Below are 20,199 nucleotides of genomic sequence, written 5' to 3'. Positions count from 1 at the left end.
CAAATCCTGTTACAGAGTCAGTATTAACAGATGAACATTTGTAACCAAGTTTTGATGCAGGGGACCCCCAACTTTGCAAATGTTATACTTGTCCCCCAAGCCCGTTCTTATTAGTAGACCTGTATTACCAAAAATTGTGGCCAGTTATTTATCTTCAACAATAAAAATTTGTGAGATTTTGTGTTTTCTCTCGTTACGTAAGTACCTACATAATATCCTCAGTCTAAACTACTTACTGTATGGTACTTGGCAGAAAAGTTTGCTGACCTTGCTGTGGAGGTCAGCCTGCTGGTGCGGGGAGCGGGTCCTTGGCTGCAGGGGCAGCAGAGTGAGGCCATGCCAAACGCTCTTCTCGGCGCGGTGGGGAGCGAGAGACGGATTGAGACACTAGCTGCTGCTTGCCTGTTGCCTCCAAATTTACATAGTTTTTCTAACACTCATCTCTAGTACTTTTCTGTTTATCCAGATTCTCCTCACACTCCTCCGCCAGAAGAGTGAAAAACCTAAATGGATAAAGCTATTAAATGAGACAGCTTGAAATAGGATTAGTTGGAATTCCCTGGCGGTCCAATGGTTAGTACTCTGCTTTAAAGCACTGCCAAGGGTGCGGGTTTCATCCCTGGTCCTTGGAGCTAAGATCCCGCAAACTGCACTGTGTGACCAAAAATAATAAATAAAAAGTTTAGCTGGAAATTGAGCTGGTAGCAGTTAGCACTTCTTTTCACACCTACTTGAGAGTGATGTAATTTACTGAATTTATTGTTAATCCCTTATGCGTTACACTGTTGGGTTAATGGGCCAAGTGAGTGAATTTAGATATCAAATAGGCAGATTTTTGTCATTTTTTTTAGAACTTAGGAAAATAAAATAATCCAGTAAATATTAAAAGTATTATTTGATTTTTTTTTTTTTTTTTCAGTTCTACCACTTTATTGCTACCAACCCATCTCCCTCCACCCTTGTGCACACATGCTCAGTCATGTAACCCCATGGACTGCAGCCTGCCAGGCTCCTCTCTCCATGGACTTTTCCAGGCAAGAATACTGGAGTGGGTTGCCATTTCCTTCTCTATTATTTGATTTTTTTTTTTAAGATATTTGCATGTATTTGATTTTAAAAGTTTTTAGGGAAAAGTATTAGTTTTATAAAGCAATTTAGTACCTTGATACCTGTGATTATATTTGTGTAAAAATACTGGGAGAAAATTTACCAGAAGTCTAGCATTATTTGTGGTAGAACTAAGGATAATGTTGCCCTTTTCTACATTTAAAATTTTTTTGTAAGTGGACATGTTACTTTCACAATGATCTTTTACTTTTATAAGTAAACCATTCAGAGGATAGTTAATATGATATCCCAAAAAGGAATGAGCGATGGCTTTGATCAAAAGTCAGCCCCCGGTGGGACACACGTGCAGACACTGCTCCTCAGTTAAGGTGAGCCCCTGACCGGCTGCCGTGTCCCTCTAACCTTCCTTGATGCTTCTGCTGGGCGAAGGTGTGGCTGTCTCCATCGGCTCTTATTTACTCAGGGCCCGGGTGGTTTCTCAACTCATCCTGGCCACAGTGAGTCACTGGGGCCTCACAGTTTGCAGCTAGTCTGTGTTCACTGACGTTCATCCCTGAGTGGGGTGCTCCCAAGAGGTGGCGGGGGAAGAGTTGAGCTCCGCGGCCCTGTGCGTCCTTCAGATCTTGGAGTGAGGCCAGGGTGGCTGGTGAGTCTTCTCTCCTAAGGAGGATTCCAGGACAACCTGATTTTCCTGAGAGCTGGTTGAATTGAAGAGAAACCTTTATAAAATAGAAAGATAGGTTGGAGCTTAAAGAAGAAATCTGTGCATTTCCTTTGAAAATTTGTTTCATTTCAATCCATGAAAGAGTGATTTCTGAGTGGGTTTCTCTTTGCTGTCTGGGCACTGCATTGCTGGTTAGCACAAGGTTGGAGGGGAGCCGGGAAGTTCTCATTAAACAGTTTGGTTCCCAGGTGGTGGATGGTACAGTTCTGTTAGCAGAAGGTTAGAAATTTTTCTCATTAATTATTGCTGGTTGACATTGGGTACTCTGCCTGCCTGGATTTGGTCATTTGACCCCTTTCCTCACAAGAGGCTTTTATGCAGGACAGTCTGCCCTATCCCCGAGTTAGAAATTTCCTGCACTGTGGTCCTTTTCACAGGGAAATAAATAGTTCAGGCTTCCAACTCTCAACGTCTGCCTGCTGGAGGCATCATAAAACTCTTGGTATTGCTTTGTGGACTTTGCCCGTTGTGCGACTTTATTTCTTGTTATATTCATTCAGCAAATTTTGTTACTGTAGTGGGTTCTTACATGCTTGCTATCAAGGAATTTATAATCCAGTAACAGAGGAGAATGTACACATTAATATGCAGTGCGGATAAGAGCTGTAAGAAATGTCTAGAGAAAGTGCCATAAAAACTTAAGAGATGATAACTTAATTGGGGACAAGGGCAGGAGGTGGGGAGGGTAGGTAGATGTGAAGGAAAACTTCATGGAGGTGATGGCATCCGAAGGTTCATTACCTTTGAATTCAGCCTTAAAAGATTTTTCCAGGTGAGGGAGGGGATAGGTGCAAAGGCAGGGAAGTTAAAGATCTCTTTGCAAGATACCAAGGACTCCAGAATTACTGGAATCAAGAGAAATGAAACTGGACCAGATGTGTAGGACTTGAAATGCCAGGCCAAATAGTTGGTCTTTATCAGTGGCTACTGGTAGAAGCTAAAGGCTTTTAAGAAAGTAAGAATTCCGTTTGGGCTCTGGGAGGAATGATGAGTGCAGTGCAGCATCCACTGGACACGGGAGGCCAGATGCAAGGGGCCTGTTTATTAAAAGGTCTTAACTGCTTGCCCCACGGCAGTGGGGATGGAGATGAAGAAGCGTCAGATGAGGTAATCTGCTGCCTCCATGTCTTCTCCGAGGCATCCCTGCCAACTGGAACCCTTTGGAGCCCCAGCATCTGCACGCAGCACTGTGGACATTGCTGCCCCATGGAAGCAGACCTGCCAGGACCTCTTTCTCCAAAAGGACAGGCAGTTCTCTGGGCAGCCTTCTTGGGTTTCTACTGAGGCACTGATACTAAGCAGATAGGTGCCACTCTTAGGGTCACTAGATTTAGCAAAGAAAAATACAGGATGCCCGATAGATTGAAATTTCAGATAATGGAAAATTTTTTAGTACAAGCATGTCCCATGAAGTATTTGATGTATCAAATTCCAGTGTAACAGGATGTTCTGTAATTAATCTGCCAATCCTGACTGCTTCTCACTCTTCTCTGGACCTGAGTTCATCTTCCTCCACCCCCATTCCCCACCTGTTACCTCCCGAATGGGTCTTCTGTGGGCTGGACGTCAGGTGGAGTATGTGCTGCCGGGAGAGCTCACTCTGGCCGTTGAGGGGTTGGTGGCCCAGCTCAGCACCAGGTTTGGTCTGTGTGTACAGCACGCGGGGCAGAGTTCTGTCTGTAATCAGACAGGGAGCCAGGGAGACACACCTGTGTCCCAGTGCCAGAGAGGGTGAGCGAAGCCTGAGGGAGCCTTGCAGGGTTCAGCCAGCGTCTCAGAATATACCTGCAGCCTGGAGGTGCTGTCCCTAAAATTTGGCCCCTCTCACACCTCACCTCCTCATCACCTCCCTTTTGGAGTTCTCCTTCCCTACTCACATTCCACAGAGGCACTTGGAGCTCTTCACCTCCACATACTGTTTCTAAGAAGGCTGAGTGCCAAAGAACTGATGCTTTTGAACTGTGGTGTTGAAGAAGACTCTTGAGAGTCCCTTGGAGTGCAAGGAGATCAAACCAGTCAGTGCTAAAGGAAATGAACCCTGAATATTCATTGCAAGGATTGATGCTAATGCTGAATCTCCAATACTTTAGCCATCTGATGTGAAGAGCCATTTCATTAGAAAAGACCCAGATGCTGGGAAAGATTGAAGGCAGGAGGAGAAGGGGACGACAGAGGATGAGATAGTTGGATGGCATCACCGACTCAATGGACATGAGTTTGAGCAAACTCCAGGAGATAGTGAAGGACAGGGAAGCCTGGCATGCTGCAGTCATGGGGTCACGAAGAGTCAGACATGACAGAGCTATTGAACAACAGCTGTTTCTAAGCTCATACTGTTTCCTTTGCCTAAAACACCCTTCCTACATTCTTCACCCACAAGTACCTCTCCTTCCCTTTCCCATTTCTCTGTGCCAGCCTGGGTCTAGGATCCTCCTTCTGGGTTCCCAAGGAACCCAGAGCAAACCTTCCTTATAACCTTCTCCACAGCTGACTGTTTGCCACTGTTACTGGTGTGTCTCCCATGGTGATGCAGGCTTCCTGGGGGTAAGGACCTGCTACCTCAGCGTCCTCAGTGCGCATCCCCGCACCAGTACCTAGTAGATGCTCAGCAAATAGATGCTGAATGAACAGGACGCTATTTGAAGGTTTTACTGCCTCTTAAACACGTCTCTGTGATCTTTAGGGAGCACCCACCTCTAGCTTTCCCCCTGCCCAGTGCGGAAGCCTGGACACTTCTCCACACTTCAGGGATGGGAGGATTTTTTTTTTTTTTTTGGCCACGTTACATGGCTTGCAGGATCTCAGTTCCAAACCAGGCATTGAACCCAGGCCCTCAGCAGTGAAAGTGCAGAGTCCCAACCACTTGACCACCAGGAAATTCCCCTTGTCTGGGGGATTTTTCAGCATTTTCATTAGCATTAGAGAAAACCTGTCTGGAAGGTCTCGGCCCTATCCTCACACCTTCAACCTCACACCCAGGCTGGCAGGGCCCGAGCACCCTGGCATGAGCCAGGGACAAGGGCTGGGCCTGCTTCCCTGTGTCCCAAGTCTCCCAGCTCCAGGTGGAGCTCGCAGGCTGGACAGAGGCTCCAGGTCAGTTGGTCCCCTCGTGCTCTCTTCTGCCCATAGCCTTCTGTGCCTTCTAGAACCATCCTCCTCACTGGCTTCAAATGCCCTTTATCAAGCCATTTGTTGCCTGCATTGTTAGGACTTGAGGAAATGAATAAGAACTGGCCTGCCTGCCTGCCCCCAGTGTGTGTGTGTGTGTTTGTGTGTGTATGAATCTAAGAAATGCTCCACCAGGACACAAAGTGAACAAAACACAGATGGATGATGTGGTTCTGTAAGGGGGTCGGGCCCTCCTCTGGGTGGTGATGGGGGGTGGGTCTTGGAGTTGTCTTGGTTATTAGATGCAAAGTAAAAGAGAGAGATGCAGAGTAAAGGAGAGAGATGCAGGTTGGGAAGAGGCCAGAAGGACAGCCCCGAAGCCGGGGTGAGTCAGGATGGAAATAGAATACCTCAGTCCTGCAGGTGGTCGTTCGTGAGACTGTCGGGGGAGGCATGGCCAAGAGGGAGTGTCTTCAGATGCTTCTAACATGAGCGTCACAAACTGACGTTTGGGTGGTGCTTTAGGAAACGTCTCCTGGAAGAGCTTGGCAGACAGGACAGTGACTGCCTGGGACAGGGTCTGGAGGGACATCTGGTGACCTGGGTTTTCAGTTCCAAAGCAGCAGCCTTCCTGGAGCTCAGCCCAGCGCCCATCCCTGCTCCTGGGATGAGCGAGGCCTCCTGGCCTGGCAGGCAGAACTGGACAGCAGGAACCCCGCAGGACACTGCAGAGAGGGCCCTCAAGCACCTGTTTGCAGCCTTTCCCCTGCAACCAGTGGTTTGGCCTAGGAAACCTTGGGTGTACTCAGCCACTGAGGAAGCCCTCCCCTGGTCACCATGAGAGGCAGCTGATCGGGGAGGGCATCTGTGGTTCTGCCCTACAGGCCGGCAAGGGACCTGCGTGTCAGGAAGGATCCTCACGCTAAGGTCCTGCCTTCAGCTTGGTCTTCTCTGGTGTCTCAGTGGAACCAGCCCTGCAGAGTAGGGCCCTTGGGGGACTGGGTGGCCCACGTCTTGCTGGGAAGCAAAGGCCGTGACCGCGCTCCTGGCCTGCTCACCGGGGGCTCCCTCTGCAGGTACCTGAAGGAGTTCCGCACTGAGCAGTGCCCGCTCTTTGTGCAGCACAAATGCACTCAGCACCGGCCCTACACCTGCTTCCACTGGCATTTCGTGAACCAGCGTCGCCGCCGGTCCATCCGCCGTCGGGACGGCACCTTCAACTACAGCCCCGACGTCTACTGCACCAAGTACGACGAGGCCACGGGCCTCTGCCCGGAGGGCGACGAGTGAGTGCCGGCCAGCCTGCCCTCCAAGGAGCCATCTCCTGGGTCAGAGGCTGCCTTTGGGGGACTGCTGCAGCCTGGCCCACCTTCCTGTGACCCGGACCTGGGCTCAGAGCCTGCCACGCCCCAGGGGAGGCCCCTTCTCCTTTTCCCACTTTTGGGATGCCCGGGGCAGGCCTTTCTTCTCCTAAGCATGAAGGCCATGCCTGAGCCAAGGTGGCTTCCTGGGCCTCCTGTCCTGGTCTCTGCAGGTCACAGGACCCTCTCAGCCCACACAGTTCCCACCACAGCTGTTTACACAGAGCCTCTCCAGTTCCCCTTTTTGCTGACTCTGAATATTTTGCCAGGGCTTCCCCCAGTGGCTCAGTGGTAATCGATGCGGGTTCGATCCCTGTATCCGCTGGAGAAGGAAGTGGCTACCCACTCCAGTATTCTTGCCTGGGAAATCCCATGGACAGAGGAGCCTGGCTGCAGTCCATGGGGTTGCAGAGTTGGACACGACTGAGTGACTAAAAGAACAACAAAATATCTTGGCCACAGAGCTCTGCGAAGAGACGGCATAACAGAGGACAGGCACAAGGAGGTGTCACGCCTAGGACGGTCTCAGAGGGCTTACGTTGTGGCCCTGCCTGATGTGTGCTTCCCCCACGCAGCGGGGGCGGTGGGGGTGGTGGGGGGGTTTGTGGGTGCGCCCCACTGACTGCCCTGCATCAGCCCTCCCCATCCTCTCAGGGGTCAGAGGCTTGCTGGTCCCACCCCCAGCCTAATGCAGCACCCAGAGCTCTAGGCAGTTTGCTTCTCTGAAGACCCCCTGACCTGGGCAGCATGTGTTCTCCCAAGAGTGCCCCCCGGGAAGCTTCTTTTCAGGACGGCCCAGGGCCCCGACGGAGTAGCTTTTGAGAAGCTGATGTGGAACACCAGGGCTTATCAGGCCCCACTTTGGGCTGCAGCCTGCTCTGGCAGTGGGAGGGTGGCTCTATTACCACAGGAGAACTTGTCGCTTGCTCGCCTGCTTGACCCACATCAGTGCCTCCTCTGGGTCATGAAAAGCCTTCCACGGGCCAGGAAAGGGCAGGGCTGGGAGCCCGTCTGCGGCGGGGGAGGTGAGTGACCCGCACCCCCGCTGTGTTTCAGGTGCCCATTCCTGCACAGGACCACAGGGGACACCGAGCGCCGGTACCACCTCCGCTACTACAAGACTGGGATCTGCATCCACGAGACCGACTCGAAGGGCAACTGCACGAAAAACGGCCTGCACTGCGCTTTTGCTCACGGGCCCCATGACCTCCGCTCCCCTGTCTACGACATCAGGTGGGCTGAAGGCCGTGCCAGGCTGATGGCTGTGGGCCCCGGGCAGGACCACAGACAGAGTGCCTGGCTGGCACTCTGCTGCCTTCCTCCTCATGCCCCCTCCCTGCTCTGTCTCTCCTCTGCTGCTCCCCGCAGGGAGCTCCAGGCCATGGAGGCCTTGCAGAACGGCCAGACCACAGTAGAGGGCAGCATGGAAGGCCAGTCGACTGGGGCTGCAAGCCACGCCATGATAGAAAAAATCCTCAGTGAGGAGCCACGGTGGCAAGGTAAGGGTGGCCACACGGATGGCCAAGCCCCTGCCACCAGCTGCCTGTCCTCCCCATAGCCTCCCCAAGCACCACCCACTGCCTTCTCCACCCCAAACCACCACCTCTCCTGGGAGGCCTGTGCCCCCTCACCCCACCTCACACCAGCCAACTGCAGCCCAGTCCTGCAGGGGCCCTGCTGGGGGATTCTCCCCCGGGACCCCTGGTCCTGGTCCTGTCAACCCAGAGTGTTACGGGTTTCCCTCGTGGCTCAGACAGTAAAGAATCTGCCTACAATCCAGGAGACCTGGGTCAGGGAGATCCCCTGGAGAAGGGAATGGCAACCCACCCCAATATTGTCCCCTGGAGAATTCCATGGACAGAGGAGCCTGGCGCTCCCTAAATGCCTTTTGGGGGCTTTCCCACACACACATGGCTGAGCGCGTACACGAGCAGGTGTATTCTCAGCCCTCCCGAGGGCTCCCTCTTTACTCTCTGACCTGTGAGCTTCTCCAGTGAGGGATGGTGGCATCCTCTTTACCTCTCTCCTGGGTTGCAGACTCGGCACTGGCTCACAAGGAGGGGACCCTGCTCGTTCCTGTCACCAAAATCCTGACTCCTGGACCCTTCCCTGTGGCTTCCCCTTTCCCTGCCCCACCCTGCCCAGCTGACCCCTGCCTCTGCCCCCATGTGCAGAGACCGCTTACGTGCTGGGGAACTATAAGACGGAGCCCTGCAAGAAGCCCCCGAGGCTGTGCCGCCAGGGTTACGCCTGCCCCTACTACCACAACAGCAAGGACCGGCGGCGGAGCCCCCGGAAGCACAAATACAGGTCCTTTGGGCCCAGCAGGCCAGCCGTGGGAGGAGGGTGGCAGCAGGCAGATCAGGGCTGAGGCTGCTTGCACTGTGCTCCCGGGGGTGGGGGCCAGGGAGGCCAGCCCCGGGGGTCGCAGGACCCCAAGAGCAGTGGAAATGTTTAGGAGAGCCAAACAATCCTTTGGTGTGAGATCAGGATCTTTTCACTAGAAACTCCTCTAGTTCTGACCCAGAAGGGTGTCTTCAGGGCCAAGCCAGGATGTGGCTATAGCCTGGCTCTCCTGCGGCACAGTGCTGGGGGGAGGGGAGGACTTGGCTGAAGGGAAGGAAACAGTGTCCTTCTGGCGATGTAGCCAGGCTGGGCAAGGAAGCAAAGCCCGGCTTCTGGCCCGAGCAAGGCCCTCACTCTCCAGCTGACCTTTACTGTTTCTGAGCCTGGTTTGCAAAGCCGGGAGACCTGAGGGGCCCTGAACAGCTGTGATCTCGTTAGCATCCCCCAGGTCCAGTCTGCGTCCCTCTGACCCACCCTGTTATTGAACCAGGTCGTCTCCATGTCCAAACGTAAAGCACGGGGACGAGTGGGGAGACCCCGGCAAGTGTGAGAACGGAGACTCTTGCCAGTACTGCCACACACGCACGGAGCAGCAGTTCCACCCCGAGGTGGGCCTTGGCGCCGCGACCCTTTGAGGGGCGGGTGTCCTGCGAACGTGGCTCCCTTAACGCCCAGAGGCACGCTGGGAAGATCATAGCCCTGACCAAGATAATGAGTGGGAACGATCCCTCTGCGAGAGCTGGGTCAGGGCTGATTGGGCCTGTGACCCAGGAAGGGAGGTGGTCCCCGGCGTGGGGGTAGCCGTGTCTGCTTACTCTGTCTTGAGCAAGAAGTTGGTAGGGAGAGATTTAGAGAAGTGGCCTCGAGTGGGGAGGGGAAAGAAGAGACCTCTGAGCTAACCCAGCCCTGCGGAAGACAGCCCCGCTGTCCCCCTCTGCCCAGGCCTGACCTGCCTCTCCTCTGCCCTCCAGATCTATAAGTCCACCAAGTGCAACGACATGCAGCAGTCGGGCAGCTGTCCCCGAGGACCCTTCTGCGCCTTTGCCCACGTCGAACGTACGCTCTCCCACTGCCCTGGGGCAGGGCCCGCTCCCCCACCCCGACCCCGCTGTCTGTCAGCCAGCAGGGGGCCCTGCCCACCCTGGGAGTTCCATTCCCCGCTGCCGCGCCCCCCCCCCCTGGAGCTGGCTGGAAACCCGGAGCTTCCAGGGTGCTGAGAGAGCAGGCACTGTGCCCCTGGTGGCGCGCTCAGAGTCCCAGGCAGAGCCCCGGCCACTGTGCCTCTCCCGTGGCGGACACCACTGATGGGACATGGCCCTCCGCCCTGCTGGGAGCAGAGCTGTCCAAGCGAAGCCTAACACAGCCCCGAGTCATCGCAGGTTTTCAAGTAACCTCACCCAAAAAAAGGGAATAGTTTTAGTATATTTTTATTTAACCCAACAAAATAATATCATTTAAAATATAATCAATATAAAATCAAGATTTTTTTTCCCCCAAAGCAAGTCTTTGAAAGCTGGTGTGTACGTGAATAGCTGCAACACGGTCCAGTCCAGACCAGCCACATTCTGGTCTCAGCCGCGGCCTGTGGTTCTGGGCTGCCGTGCTGCTCAGCGCAGCTCCACACCGCCCTGCCCGTCGCAGAGACAGGCCTGAGTTACTGCCCGTGTCCACCCCAGACCACTGCTGTTGGTCCTTAACCCCTTCCTAGCCTTAGGCCTTGTCTCAGGGATTAGACTAAAGAAGAAATTGCAGGCCCACTGAGGGGGAAGCATACACTTGGCTCAGAGGTGGGCCTGGGTAAGGCAGCACGGAGAACTGATGAATGGCCCAAGCTTTGGAGTCATGCGGATTGGGGTTCAAATCCCAGTTCTGTTTGCTAGCTCAGCCACCTTGAGAGATGTACCTAACCACTCTGAGCCTGTTTCCTTATCTGTAAAATGGAGACCATGATATCACTTCTATCTTCCAGTCATTGTGAAGATTCACAATTCATACAAATCGCCAGGCACATAGTAAGTGCACAGTACGGTGTGTGATATTGATAGAAATAAGGAGGAGCCTTCCCTTCATACACAGGGGGCTATGTGGTCTCCTTTAAAGAGACCCACATGCATTTTTGGAGGGCTGGAGCTGGCTCGGCCTGCTGACACCCTGCCCCCGTCTCTTGCAGAGCCCCCCCTCAGTGATGACCTGCAGCCTTCCTCAGCTGTGTCCAGCCCCACCCAGCCAGGCCCCGTCTTGTACATGCCGTCTGCTGCCGGAGACTCGGTGCCTGTGAGCCCCTCGAGCCCGCACGCCCCAGACCTCAGCGCTGTACGTGCCTGTCTGGGGGTGGAGTTGGGGGCACCATTCCTGCCCAGAGCCAGCATCTGCCTCTCTTGCCCTGTGCTTGGGGAGGTGGCCTCTGCCCAAGGGGTTCTGCCCTTGGAGCTGCAGGGTTCTTCTGTCTGTCAAAAGCTGATCATGGCTGGGGTGGTGTCCCCAGAGCCTGTATCAGCTTGGGTAGAGCTGTAGACGGGACAGAGAGCCTCATGAGGTTCTGAGTTCTCGGGTGCTGGTTGCTCCCCCTGGCAAATGGAAATGGAACTGAGCCTCTTGCTGGAGACTCTCCCTCTGACACGGGGATGGAGGGTGGCCATGCCCCCACCTGCATCCTGCTCACTAGCCCACTCTCTTCCTTCGCTGCAGCTCCTCTGTAGAAACAGCAGCCTCGGCAGCCCATCTAATCTCTGTGGCTCCCCACCGGGCTCCATCCGGAAGCCCTCCAATCTGGAAGGCATTGTCTTTCCTGGGGAGTCTGGCCTTGCCCCTGGCAGCTATAAGAAGGCTCCTGGCTTTGAGAGGGAAGACCAGGTGGGAGCTGAGTACCTGAAAAATTTGAAATGCCAGGTAAGGGATGCGGGGGCAGCCCAGTGAGGTTAGCCACATTCTGCCTGTGGCCGGAGAAGCCCTGGAGGGTTGTCCTGGCCCAGCTAGGGGGAGCGTGACCCGGAATTAGAAAGTCCTCGATGCCAGCCTCTCGAAGACTTAAGAGAGTGGGTGAGGCCATCCCATTTTACAGATGAAGACAGGCAGGTTAGAGGGGAGCTCCTCACCCAGCGTCAGAGCCGTCTACCGAGGGCTAGGGGTTCCCACTGCGGTCTTCTGACCCCACATCCCGTCTCTGCTCTGCCCTGTGCTGCCTTGATGGAGCAGTAGGGCCTTGGGGAGCAGGACAAGAGGGGTGCGGAACTGGGCTTCTCTGTGACTTGGAGTCACCAGGGAGGAGAGGAGCAGCGCCCCTGGTCTCCAGGGGAGGGAAGGAGGGTGCATGTGAGTGAAGGGGGACCACACAACAGCGTCTCATGCCTCCTTGCCCCCAGCCCCTGAAGCCTCCGCAAGCTGATGCCTGGGAGGATTCTTGGGCTCAGGAGGCCTCCTAGCACCACATTCATCTCCTGCTCCCTGACTTTCCTCTCAGGCCAAGTTAAAACCCCACTCACTGGAGCCCAGGAGTCAAGAGCAGCCCCTCCTTCAGCCAAAACAGGTACAGAGCCCTCAGCCCCCGCCTTCCCCTTCCGGCACCTGCTGCAGACAGGATAGGCTCAGACCCCCAGGAGGCTTCTTCAGGGAGGTCCAGGCACCGCTTTCTCTACAGATTGAGGGCAAGATTAAGGTGGGACCCCAAATCCTGAGGGGTCGGGGGTCACTCCTTGGAGCCCCTCACCACCTGGACTCATTCATTAGTCAAAAAACTCATTGAAAAAAAAAAAAAACAACATTGAGCAACTGGCACTGAACTCGCTTCCCCCTTCCCTACTTCAGGGTTTTCGGGGCGAGGGGGCCTGCAGTCTCCAGGCCACATGTCTCCCTCTCCAGCCCCTCAGGAGGGTGTTGAGGGAACAAGCCGAGAGCTGGGACGCGCCCTTCCCATCTGCCCAGCCAGCCCCTGCCACCAGCCTCCACGGGCGGCCATCCCATTCCATCTCTTCTTCATTCTCATTGCAGGACATGCTGGGCATCCTCCCCGTGGGCAGTCCCCTCACCTCCAGCATCTCTTCCAGCATCACCTCCAGCCTAGCAGCCACTCCCCCTAGCCCTGCTGGCACCAGCAGCGTCCCTGGCATGAATGCAAATGCTCTGCCCTTCTATCCTACCAGCGACACGGTAGAGTCGGTCATAGGTAATTGGGCCACTTCTGTTGCGAGTCTAGGAGCAGATCTGTAGCCAGGGATACTGGGTCTCTGGAGTGAGGCTGGTCACTTCAGACGTCAGTCTCGGGAGATCAGAAGGTGGGCGCTGCGAGTCCTTTGACCTGGACGGAACATGGGTCCACGGTGCGGGGCCGAGATGGCTTTTGAGCACGTGAGCCCTTGCATGTGCTCTGCTGTGCAGGTTGGAAAAGGGGCCTCTCTCCCTGGGGGTGTGCAGTCTCATTCCACCACAGGCGTCAGTCAGCCCCAGCGGGCGTCCCTGTGAACAGCCCCCCGGCTGTCCTCAGAGCGCCTGGTCATTAGAGGCCCCTGCCCTGTCCTCAGCAGTCACGTGCGGGCAAGGCTTGGTGCCGGGTCCTCACAGGCACCGGGGTGACAGATGAGACAGGCCATTCCTGCGCTCTCCGTCCAGCTTCGCAGAGCGCAGTGGACAGGAGCTGGGCAACTGCTCGGCACTAACCAGAGGGTGCAGCGACCTGCCCGCCCTCAGGGAGCTCGGGGAGGAGGCCTGTGAGCAGGGACTCTTCTTCCCCTGGGGCCAGCGTAGACGGCTTCTGAATGGAGAGCCACTGGAGCTGCACTGGGCCGGGGGTTGGTCTGGGGGAGGAGCAGCCAGGCACTGTGGAGCCTTGAGATGAGGCAGGGGCAGGAGAAGAGGCAGTTACGGGCAGGTGGGTCCAGACAGCGGGGCCTGGAACCTGGGGACCATGTGGCCGCTCAGGAGGCCAGCCGGCTCACACGCCGCTCACTGCCTCCAGAGTCCGCGCTGGATGACCTCGACCTGAACGAGTTTGGGGTGGCTGCCCTAGAGAAGACCTTCGACAACAGCACGGTGCCCCACCCAGGCAGCATCACCATGGGTACTGGGCGGTGGGGGGCGGGGGTGGGTTCATGGGGTCCAGCCTGGCCCAGGGATGGGCCAGCGGGCAGTGCCCTGCTCGGCGTGGCCCAGCATGGCTCACCCGGCCCTCACTTCCCCCTCCCGGCCTTTCTTGCAGGCGGCAGTCTGCTGCAGAGCTCTGCGCCCGTGAACATCCCCGGGTCCTTGGGCAGCTCTGCTTCCTTCCACTCCGCGTCCCCGTCCCCTCCCGTCAGCCTCTCCTCGCATTTCCTGCAGCAGCCCCAGGGCCACCTGAGCCAGTCAGAGAACACATTTTTGGGGACCTCAGCATCCCATGGATCTTTGGGTAAGAGCCAGTATGGCTCCCTAAGGCCCGAGGCGGGAACCTGGGCTTTTGGAAAGTGCCTTTGGGTGTTCTGTCCCAGCTGAAGGCAGTACAGAGTGGAGGTGAGAGCCAGGGGTCTGGGCTTAGAGGTGAGTCAGGCCTCTGGTCCACCGTGCTCTGAGCTGTGTGAACATGGACAAGTGAATTAACCTCTCTGCCTTAGTTTCCTCTGTCATGTGGGTATAATGGCAGTACCACCTCATAAGCTGGGGCTGAGGCTTAAATAATGCGAGTGAAGTGCCAGGTGCCAGACCAGTACACAGTGAGAAGCACGGCCTCAGAGTTTCCAGGGCCTCCGTCTGTTCTCTGTGCCAGTGTGGTGGCTCTGCCTGTCACCCAGAGCTCCTGGAGGCCAAGGGAGAGGTTGAAAAGGGTCACCCCCAGCGCAGGGTGGCCTTCCTGGCTGGCAGAAGCACCAGGGAGACGCAGCTCTAACACAAAAGCTGTTTGCCAAGCCCACCATTGGAACTGTGAGGAGCGGGGCCCTGGAAGGCAGGTCAGAGGAGAGGGGCTGGAAACGCGAGGAGGGGATCTGGGTGTGTGAGTGGGGCCCGGTGAGCGTTCATGCGGGAACAGATGTAGACCGGCGACGCCCAGCCGGCTGCCTCTCAGTCACCAGCAGCTGCTACTCTTGACCCCCCTCTGGCAGCTGTTCCCAGAGACCAGAAACACCACCCCGCCCCCGGGGCCCCCGCGGGTGCTGGCCGTCCAAGTCACACTGAGCCTATGCCTCCGCAGTGCACTTTGACTTTGCCACCAGGTGTGCGTTCTGCCCTGATCTCTGGAGACACTTGCAAATGATGTTGAGCCGTCAGCTTCAGAGGCTTAGAGCTGTGCCTGTCTGACTTGCCTCACATTCTGGAGGCATCTTGACTGTATCCCTCCGTACTGGCCAACCATTCATTCATTCCTTCCCCGCTGAGCAGTATATGGATACAGTGTGGGCTCAACCATCCCTGCTGGCGTGTTGCCGTGGTCTTCTGGGGGAGGCGCAGGCGCCAAGCCATAAGATCATACTTAGAGACCCTCACGATTGTGTGGAGGCAAAGGGCCGACTCTGTGACTCAGCATAATGGGGGGACCTAGCCTGGAGAAAACGCACCCGAGTGAGAGGACAGGTACAGTGGAGCGCCTGGCCTCCAGGACGGGGCCGGGAGCTGTGTGTCTCCACACAGGACGCTGCTGATCACGTGGCTGTACTTGTGTTGCTTGGGAGACAGACTTAAATCCGTTTGGTTCTGGAACAATCTGGCTATATTAGTGGGAAAGGGAGCAAGAAAGAAGTCATTAGAGTGATATATGTGGGCAGAAGGAGGCCAGAGGTGGGTATAGGGCTCCCTCGGAAGACAGGGGGTACCTTAGGGGCCACGGAGCAGGGGCACACGGTATAAGCAGTTCAGTTGCTCAGTCGTGTCCGACTCTCTGTGACCCCATGGACTGTAGCACACCAGGCCTCCCTGTCCATTGCCAACTCCCAGAGTTTACTCAAACTCATGTGCGTCAAGTCGGTGATGCCATCCAACCATCTCATCCTCTGTCGTCCCCCTCTTCTCCTGCCCTCAGTCTTTCCCAGCATCAGGATCTTTTCCAGTGAGTCAGTTCTTCACATCAGGTGGCCACAGTATTGGAGTTTCAGTTTCAGCATCATTCCTTCCAATGAATATTCAGGATTGATTTCCTTTAGGATCGACTGGTTGGATCTCCTTGCAGTCCAAGGGACTCTCAAGAGTCTTCTCCAACACCACAGTTCAAAAGCCTCAGTTCTTCAGTGCTCAGCTTTCTTTATGGTCCAGCTCTCATATCCATACATGACTACTGGAAAAATGTGACGGACCTTTGTGGACCAAGTAATATCTCTGCTTTTCAATATGCTGTCTAGGTTGGTCATAACTTTTCTTCCAAGGAGTAAGCATCTTTTCATTTCATCGCTGCAGTCACCATCTGCAGTGATTTTGGAGCCCAAAAAATAAAGTCTGACACTATTTTCACTGTTTCCCATCTATTTGCCATGAAGTGATGGGACCGGATGCGATGATCTTAGTTTTCTGAATGTTGAGTTTTAAGCCAACTTTTTCACTCTCCTTTTTCATTTTCATCAAGAGGCTCTTTAGTTCTTCACTTTCTGCCATAAGGGTGGTGTTATCTGCATATCTGAGGTTATTGATACTTCTCCCGGCAATCTTGATTCCAGCTTGCGCTTCATCCAGCCCAGCGTTTCTCATAATGTACTCAGCATATAAGTTAAATAAGCAGGGTGACGATACATAGCCTTGATATACTCCTTTCCCGATTTGGAACCAGTCTGTTTAAGCAAACACCCACCAAATGACCAGGTGAGGGCTGAGCAGGTGATGGTGCTGGGTGAGCACATGGCTTAGCTTATCGCAGAGCGCAGGCCTTTGGAGCCAGATGTCCTGACTGTGTACTGGCTCTCCCGCTTACTTTCCTGTGATTCCTGGCAACGTGTTTTATCTCAGGTTACTCGTAAAACAAGGGGGCTGGGCCCAGGGCTCCCTGAGCTCTTCCTGCTCCAGCTCTGCCATTATCTGAGGCTCTGACCCGTGTCTTGCTTTCCTTAATCTCCTCCTGGGCCTTCACATCACAAGAAGGCTCTCCTTCTAACCTGACAGTAAAGTTGGGATCACAAATCACCATGCTCTCCGGCTGCTCTCCCCAGTCCCATGAATCGCCTTGGGAGGCAAGTGAGGGGAACCCCACTTTACAGACAGGGACGCTGAGATGCGGAAGTGACAGGTAGCACTTACACACCCCTGTGGAGTTCCCAGCCCGGCACAGCCCGCCCCCGGGAGCCCCCAGGCAGGACTGACGGGGCCCGGGCCCAAAGCCCTTCAGAGCGCTGATGGCCCTCCCCTTCCCGGGGCAGGTCTCAATGGGATGAACAGCAGCATCTGGGAGCACTTTGCCTCTGGAAGCTTCTCCCCGGGCACTTCCCCTGCCTTCCTGTCAGGGCCGGGGGCTGCCGAGCTGGCCCGGCTTCGGCAGGAGCTGGACGAAGCCAACGGCACCATCAAGCAGTGGGAGGAGTCCTGGAAGCAGGCCAAGCAGGTACTGAGCTCCCAGGCTCACCCGCCTTCCCCAGGGCCCAAGGCATTCAGCCGGAGCCTGTCTTACACGGAGTGGGTGCAGGGGTTGGGGGAGCCAGGGGTCCTGGAGTGCAGGGGAGAAACGCAGCTGTTTATTCTCTGCCCCGTGGAAAAACTCGCCTTGTCAGTTGGGACCCTGGGGTGGCTGGTATCACACGCCTGGTATCCCCTTTCCAAGCTGTTCATTTGGTCTGGTCCCATAGTACTGCGTGCCTCTCCCCAGAAGCCCTGACTCCTGAGCTCTGGGTCAGGGTTCTAGGTTCTGAGATGGGCCACAGCCTGGTTGCCCCTCAAGGTGCTGGCCAGCTCCGCCTGGCGCTCCCCTGCTCCACTGGGCTTGGCCCCCTGCCCTGCCCACAGAGGGTCTCTCGCAGGTCCTGAAACTTCTCTTTTCTGCAGGCAGCATCAGCCCTCCTCCCTGCCCCCCTTCCCAGACACCTGCCCCAGCTCCCAGCAGGCCCCGCAGCCACAGTGGCCCCCACGGGCCCCCAGAGACGCACTCGGGCAGGGGAGAAGGGTAGCAGGCCATCGTGACAAGGTGCTGCGTGTTGGGCCCACAGGCTTGTGATGCCTGGAAGAAGGAGGCAGAGGAGGCCGGGGAGCGGGCCAGCGCGGCGGGTGCGGAGTGCGAGCTGGCCCGGGAGCAGCGGGATGCCCTGGAGGTGCAGGTGAAGAAGCTGCAGGAGGAGCTGGAGCGGCTGCACTCAGGCCCCGACCCGCAGGCCCTGCCCGCCTTCCCGGGCCTGGAGGCCCTCTCACTTTCCACCCTCCACTCTCTCCAGAAGCGGCTACGGGCTCACCTGGAGCAAGTGGACAAGGTCAGCACCCCGGGGAGCACGGGTGAGGCTGCACAGTGGCCTCGGCCAGTGCTGGGACCCGGATGGGTCCCTGCCGCTCAGGTCCCTGGCCACCCTCCTCCTGAGAGCCTCTGCCCCAACTGAGCTGACCCAGGACGCCCGCACTGGAGGGAGCTGGGAGGAGAGCGTCATTGGGGAGGGGAGAGTGGAGGTAGAGGGTGCCAGGGCCCCCCCCTGCTCTTTGGAGGGCAGGCCTGAGCTGAGCTGCATTAGTGCACCTGCGCCCCAGGCTTCATCCCGACCACTTCTGCTCTGTGCACGCCAGCAGACGTTCCAGAATGCTAAGTCCCCGGGGCTCTTGTCTGCATTCCTCAGTGCCCTGCTGGGTCCCAGGAGCATGACCTAGCAGGGAAGAGCTTTCCTCCCTTCACTGGACTTCGGGCAGCCAGGCCCCACACTTGGCCCTGTCACCTCAGGCCCAACGGTACCCTCTCCAGACCCAAGAGTTCTCACGGGGGACCTAGAGTCACTACAAGATCTAACAAGACAAGAGGCAGGAAGCCTCGGTGCGAGGAAAAGTCTGACCCAGTGGGAGCTGCAGAGCAGCCCTGGCCTTCCCCCACCCCGCTGGGCCCGCTGGGCCCGCTGGCAGCTGCAAGCAGAGATCGGATGCCTCACGGCGATGGACCTGGCCTCTGACCCTGCCCTCCTGGGGGGCTGTGAGCAGGCTCTAGAGCTCTCTGTCCCAGTTTCCTCTCCCGAAGGGGCTGAAGTGAGAGTTGAGGGAGCTCCTGGTCCCATGGACCAGGCCGGTGACCGGTGTCCCTTCCTCCGCAGGCCGTGTTCCACATGCAGTCGGTGAAATGCCTTAAGTGTCAGGAGCAGAACCGCGCGGTGCTGCCGTGCCAGCACGCCGTGCTGTGTGAGCTCTGTGCCGAGGGCAGTGAGTGCCCCGTCTGCCAGCCGGGCCGGGCCCATCCCCTCCAGTCGTGACCCTGCAGGCCTGGCCCCGGCCTGGCTCAGAGCTTCTCATCTAGGACTTTTTAAAGTATATATATATGTATGTATGTATGTATGTATGTATGTATATGTATATGATTATGTATATGTATACATTTCTGTACGTGTGCAGGTATGCGTGGGCAGCCAGCGTGTGAACAGTGTCTGTGTGTATATCTGTACATAGATATAGACACACACTTTAAAACAGACTTACCAAGCACTTTTTAAAAGAAAAAAAACTATTTTGCAGTTCTCCCCCTGCCCGCTCCCTACCTTTCCTGCTGCAGAGACAAAGTCCCCTCTTCTCCCACCAGCCTTCTGGCAGGGAATTTGTTTCTGTCTCTTTTTTATGTAGGAACTAACTATTTTTAACTTTTTCCTGGGGCCTGAGCAGGTCAGGGTGGAAAGTTCGAGGGGGCCGAGGGGAGGGGACAAGCCTTCAGGGCAGGCCCTGTTCACCCTGCCTCCCCAGGCCAGGGCAAGCGCCAGAGTGAGGAGGACCCGGGGGCAACCCTGGTTCCCAGCTGTGAGGCTGAGAGGGGGTCCACGCCCGCCGAGCTCCTAGGTTTACCAAATGTGTATTTAGTCCGGGCTGGCAGGCCAAAGCTGTGGGGCCAGCCCCACTCCCAACCCTGGGCCCTTGACGCTCCTCGAGGGGCAAAGCCCAGGCGTTCTACCCCTCAGGTACCTGAGGCCGGGGTCTTCCCCAGCCCTCCCCCCAGCCCTGGGCTCCTGGAGCGGCCTCCCTAGCCCTGGGGCACCTGGAGGCTGGCACTGCCCTCTCCACCCCACCCCTGCACAGCCCTCCCCCTGGCAGCTAGCAGGGCAGTGGGCGGGGAGGAGCTGCGGACCGTGAGGACCAAGGCAGGGCCCTGCCCTGCCCTCCTTGCCAGGCGGGGCTCCGTATGCATTCCGTGGTGCTCTCTGAGTGCAGCTGACGTCCTGCCCCTTTCGGGGGCAGGCGCCCGTGTGCATGTGTGTGCGTGCCTGTCCAATGTATATTGTGTCTTAGCTTCCATTTTAAAAATTGTTCTGTACAGAGAGATGCGGCAGGGGTGGGAGGGCAGAGTGGGCAGAGGGAGGCCACCCCACCCCCCGCATGGGGGGGTCTGGGGTGGGAGCGAGAGGGCCGCAGAGGGTCTGGCCCGGCCCAGGCCCCACCTTGGGCTTAGCACGAAAGGGCTTTCAATGAATCAAGTGAAAACTTTTTTACAAAAATGCAAAAATCAAAGCTCCAAACATATTGGAAAATAAAATATGAACTTGTGAT

At 56.3% G+C, this 20,199-nt stretch overlaps 1 protein-coding gene across 3 annotated transcripts in view; it reads left to right on the top strand.

The window, feature by feature from the left end:
- The window catches only part of UNK (unk zinc finger), a 33,148-nt gene extending 12,950 nt beyond the window's left edge, over nucleotides 1–20,198 (top strand). Inside the window, exons 2-16 of one of the 3 annotated variants that reach the window (XM_020915635.2) lie at nucleotides 5,977–6,186; nucleotides 7,318–7,494; nucleotides 7,630–7,760; nucleotides 8,436–8,571; nucleotides 9,098–9,215; nucleotides 9,579–9,663; nucleotides 10,778–10,920; nucleotides 11,296–11,496; nucleotides 12,068–12,133; nucleotides 12,595–12,769; nucleotides 13,559–13,660; nucleotides 13,799–13,987; nucleotides 16,911–17,092; nucleotides 17,691–17,948; nucleotides 18,765–20,198. In XM_020915635.2, the coding sequence (XP_020771294.1) occupies nucleotides 5,977–6,186; nucleotides 7,318–7,494; nucleotides 7,630–7,760; nucleotides 8,436–8,571; nucleotides 9,098–9,215; nucleotides 9,579–9,663; nucleotides 10,778–10,920; nucleotides 11,296–11,496; nucleotides 12,068–12,133; nucleotides 12,595–12,769; nucleotides 13,559–13,660; nucleotides 13,799–13,987; nucleotides 16,911–17,092; nucleotides 17,691–17,948; nucleotides 18,765–18,920 (2,329 nt within the window). In that variant the 3' untranslated portion in view covers nucleotides 18,921–20,198. The other 2 variants (XM_070479952.1, XM_070479953.1) reach the window with 2 other exon arrangements.
- Nucleotide 20,199: the final 1 nt, after the last annotated feature.

Source organism: Odocoileus virginianus, chromosome 17, assembly GCF_023699985.2.
Source record: "Odocoileus virginianus isolate 20LAN1187 ecotype Illinois chromosome 17, Ovbor_1.2, whole genome shotgun sequence".
In the NCBI taxonomy this organism is placed as follows: Eukaryota; Metazoa; Chordata; class Mammalia; order Artiodactyla; family Cervidae; genus Odocoileus; species Odocoileus virginianus.
This window is presented reverse-complemented; position numbering and strand designations above follow the sequence as displayed.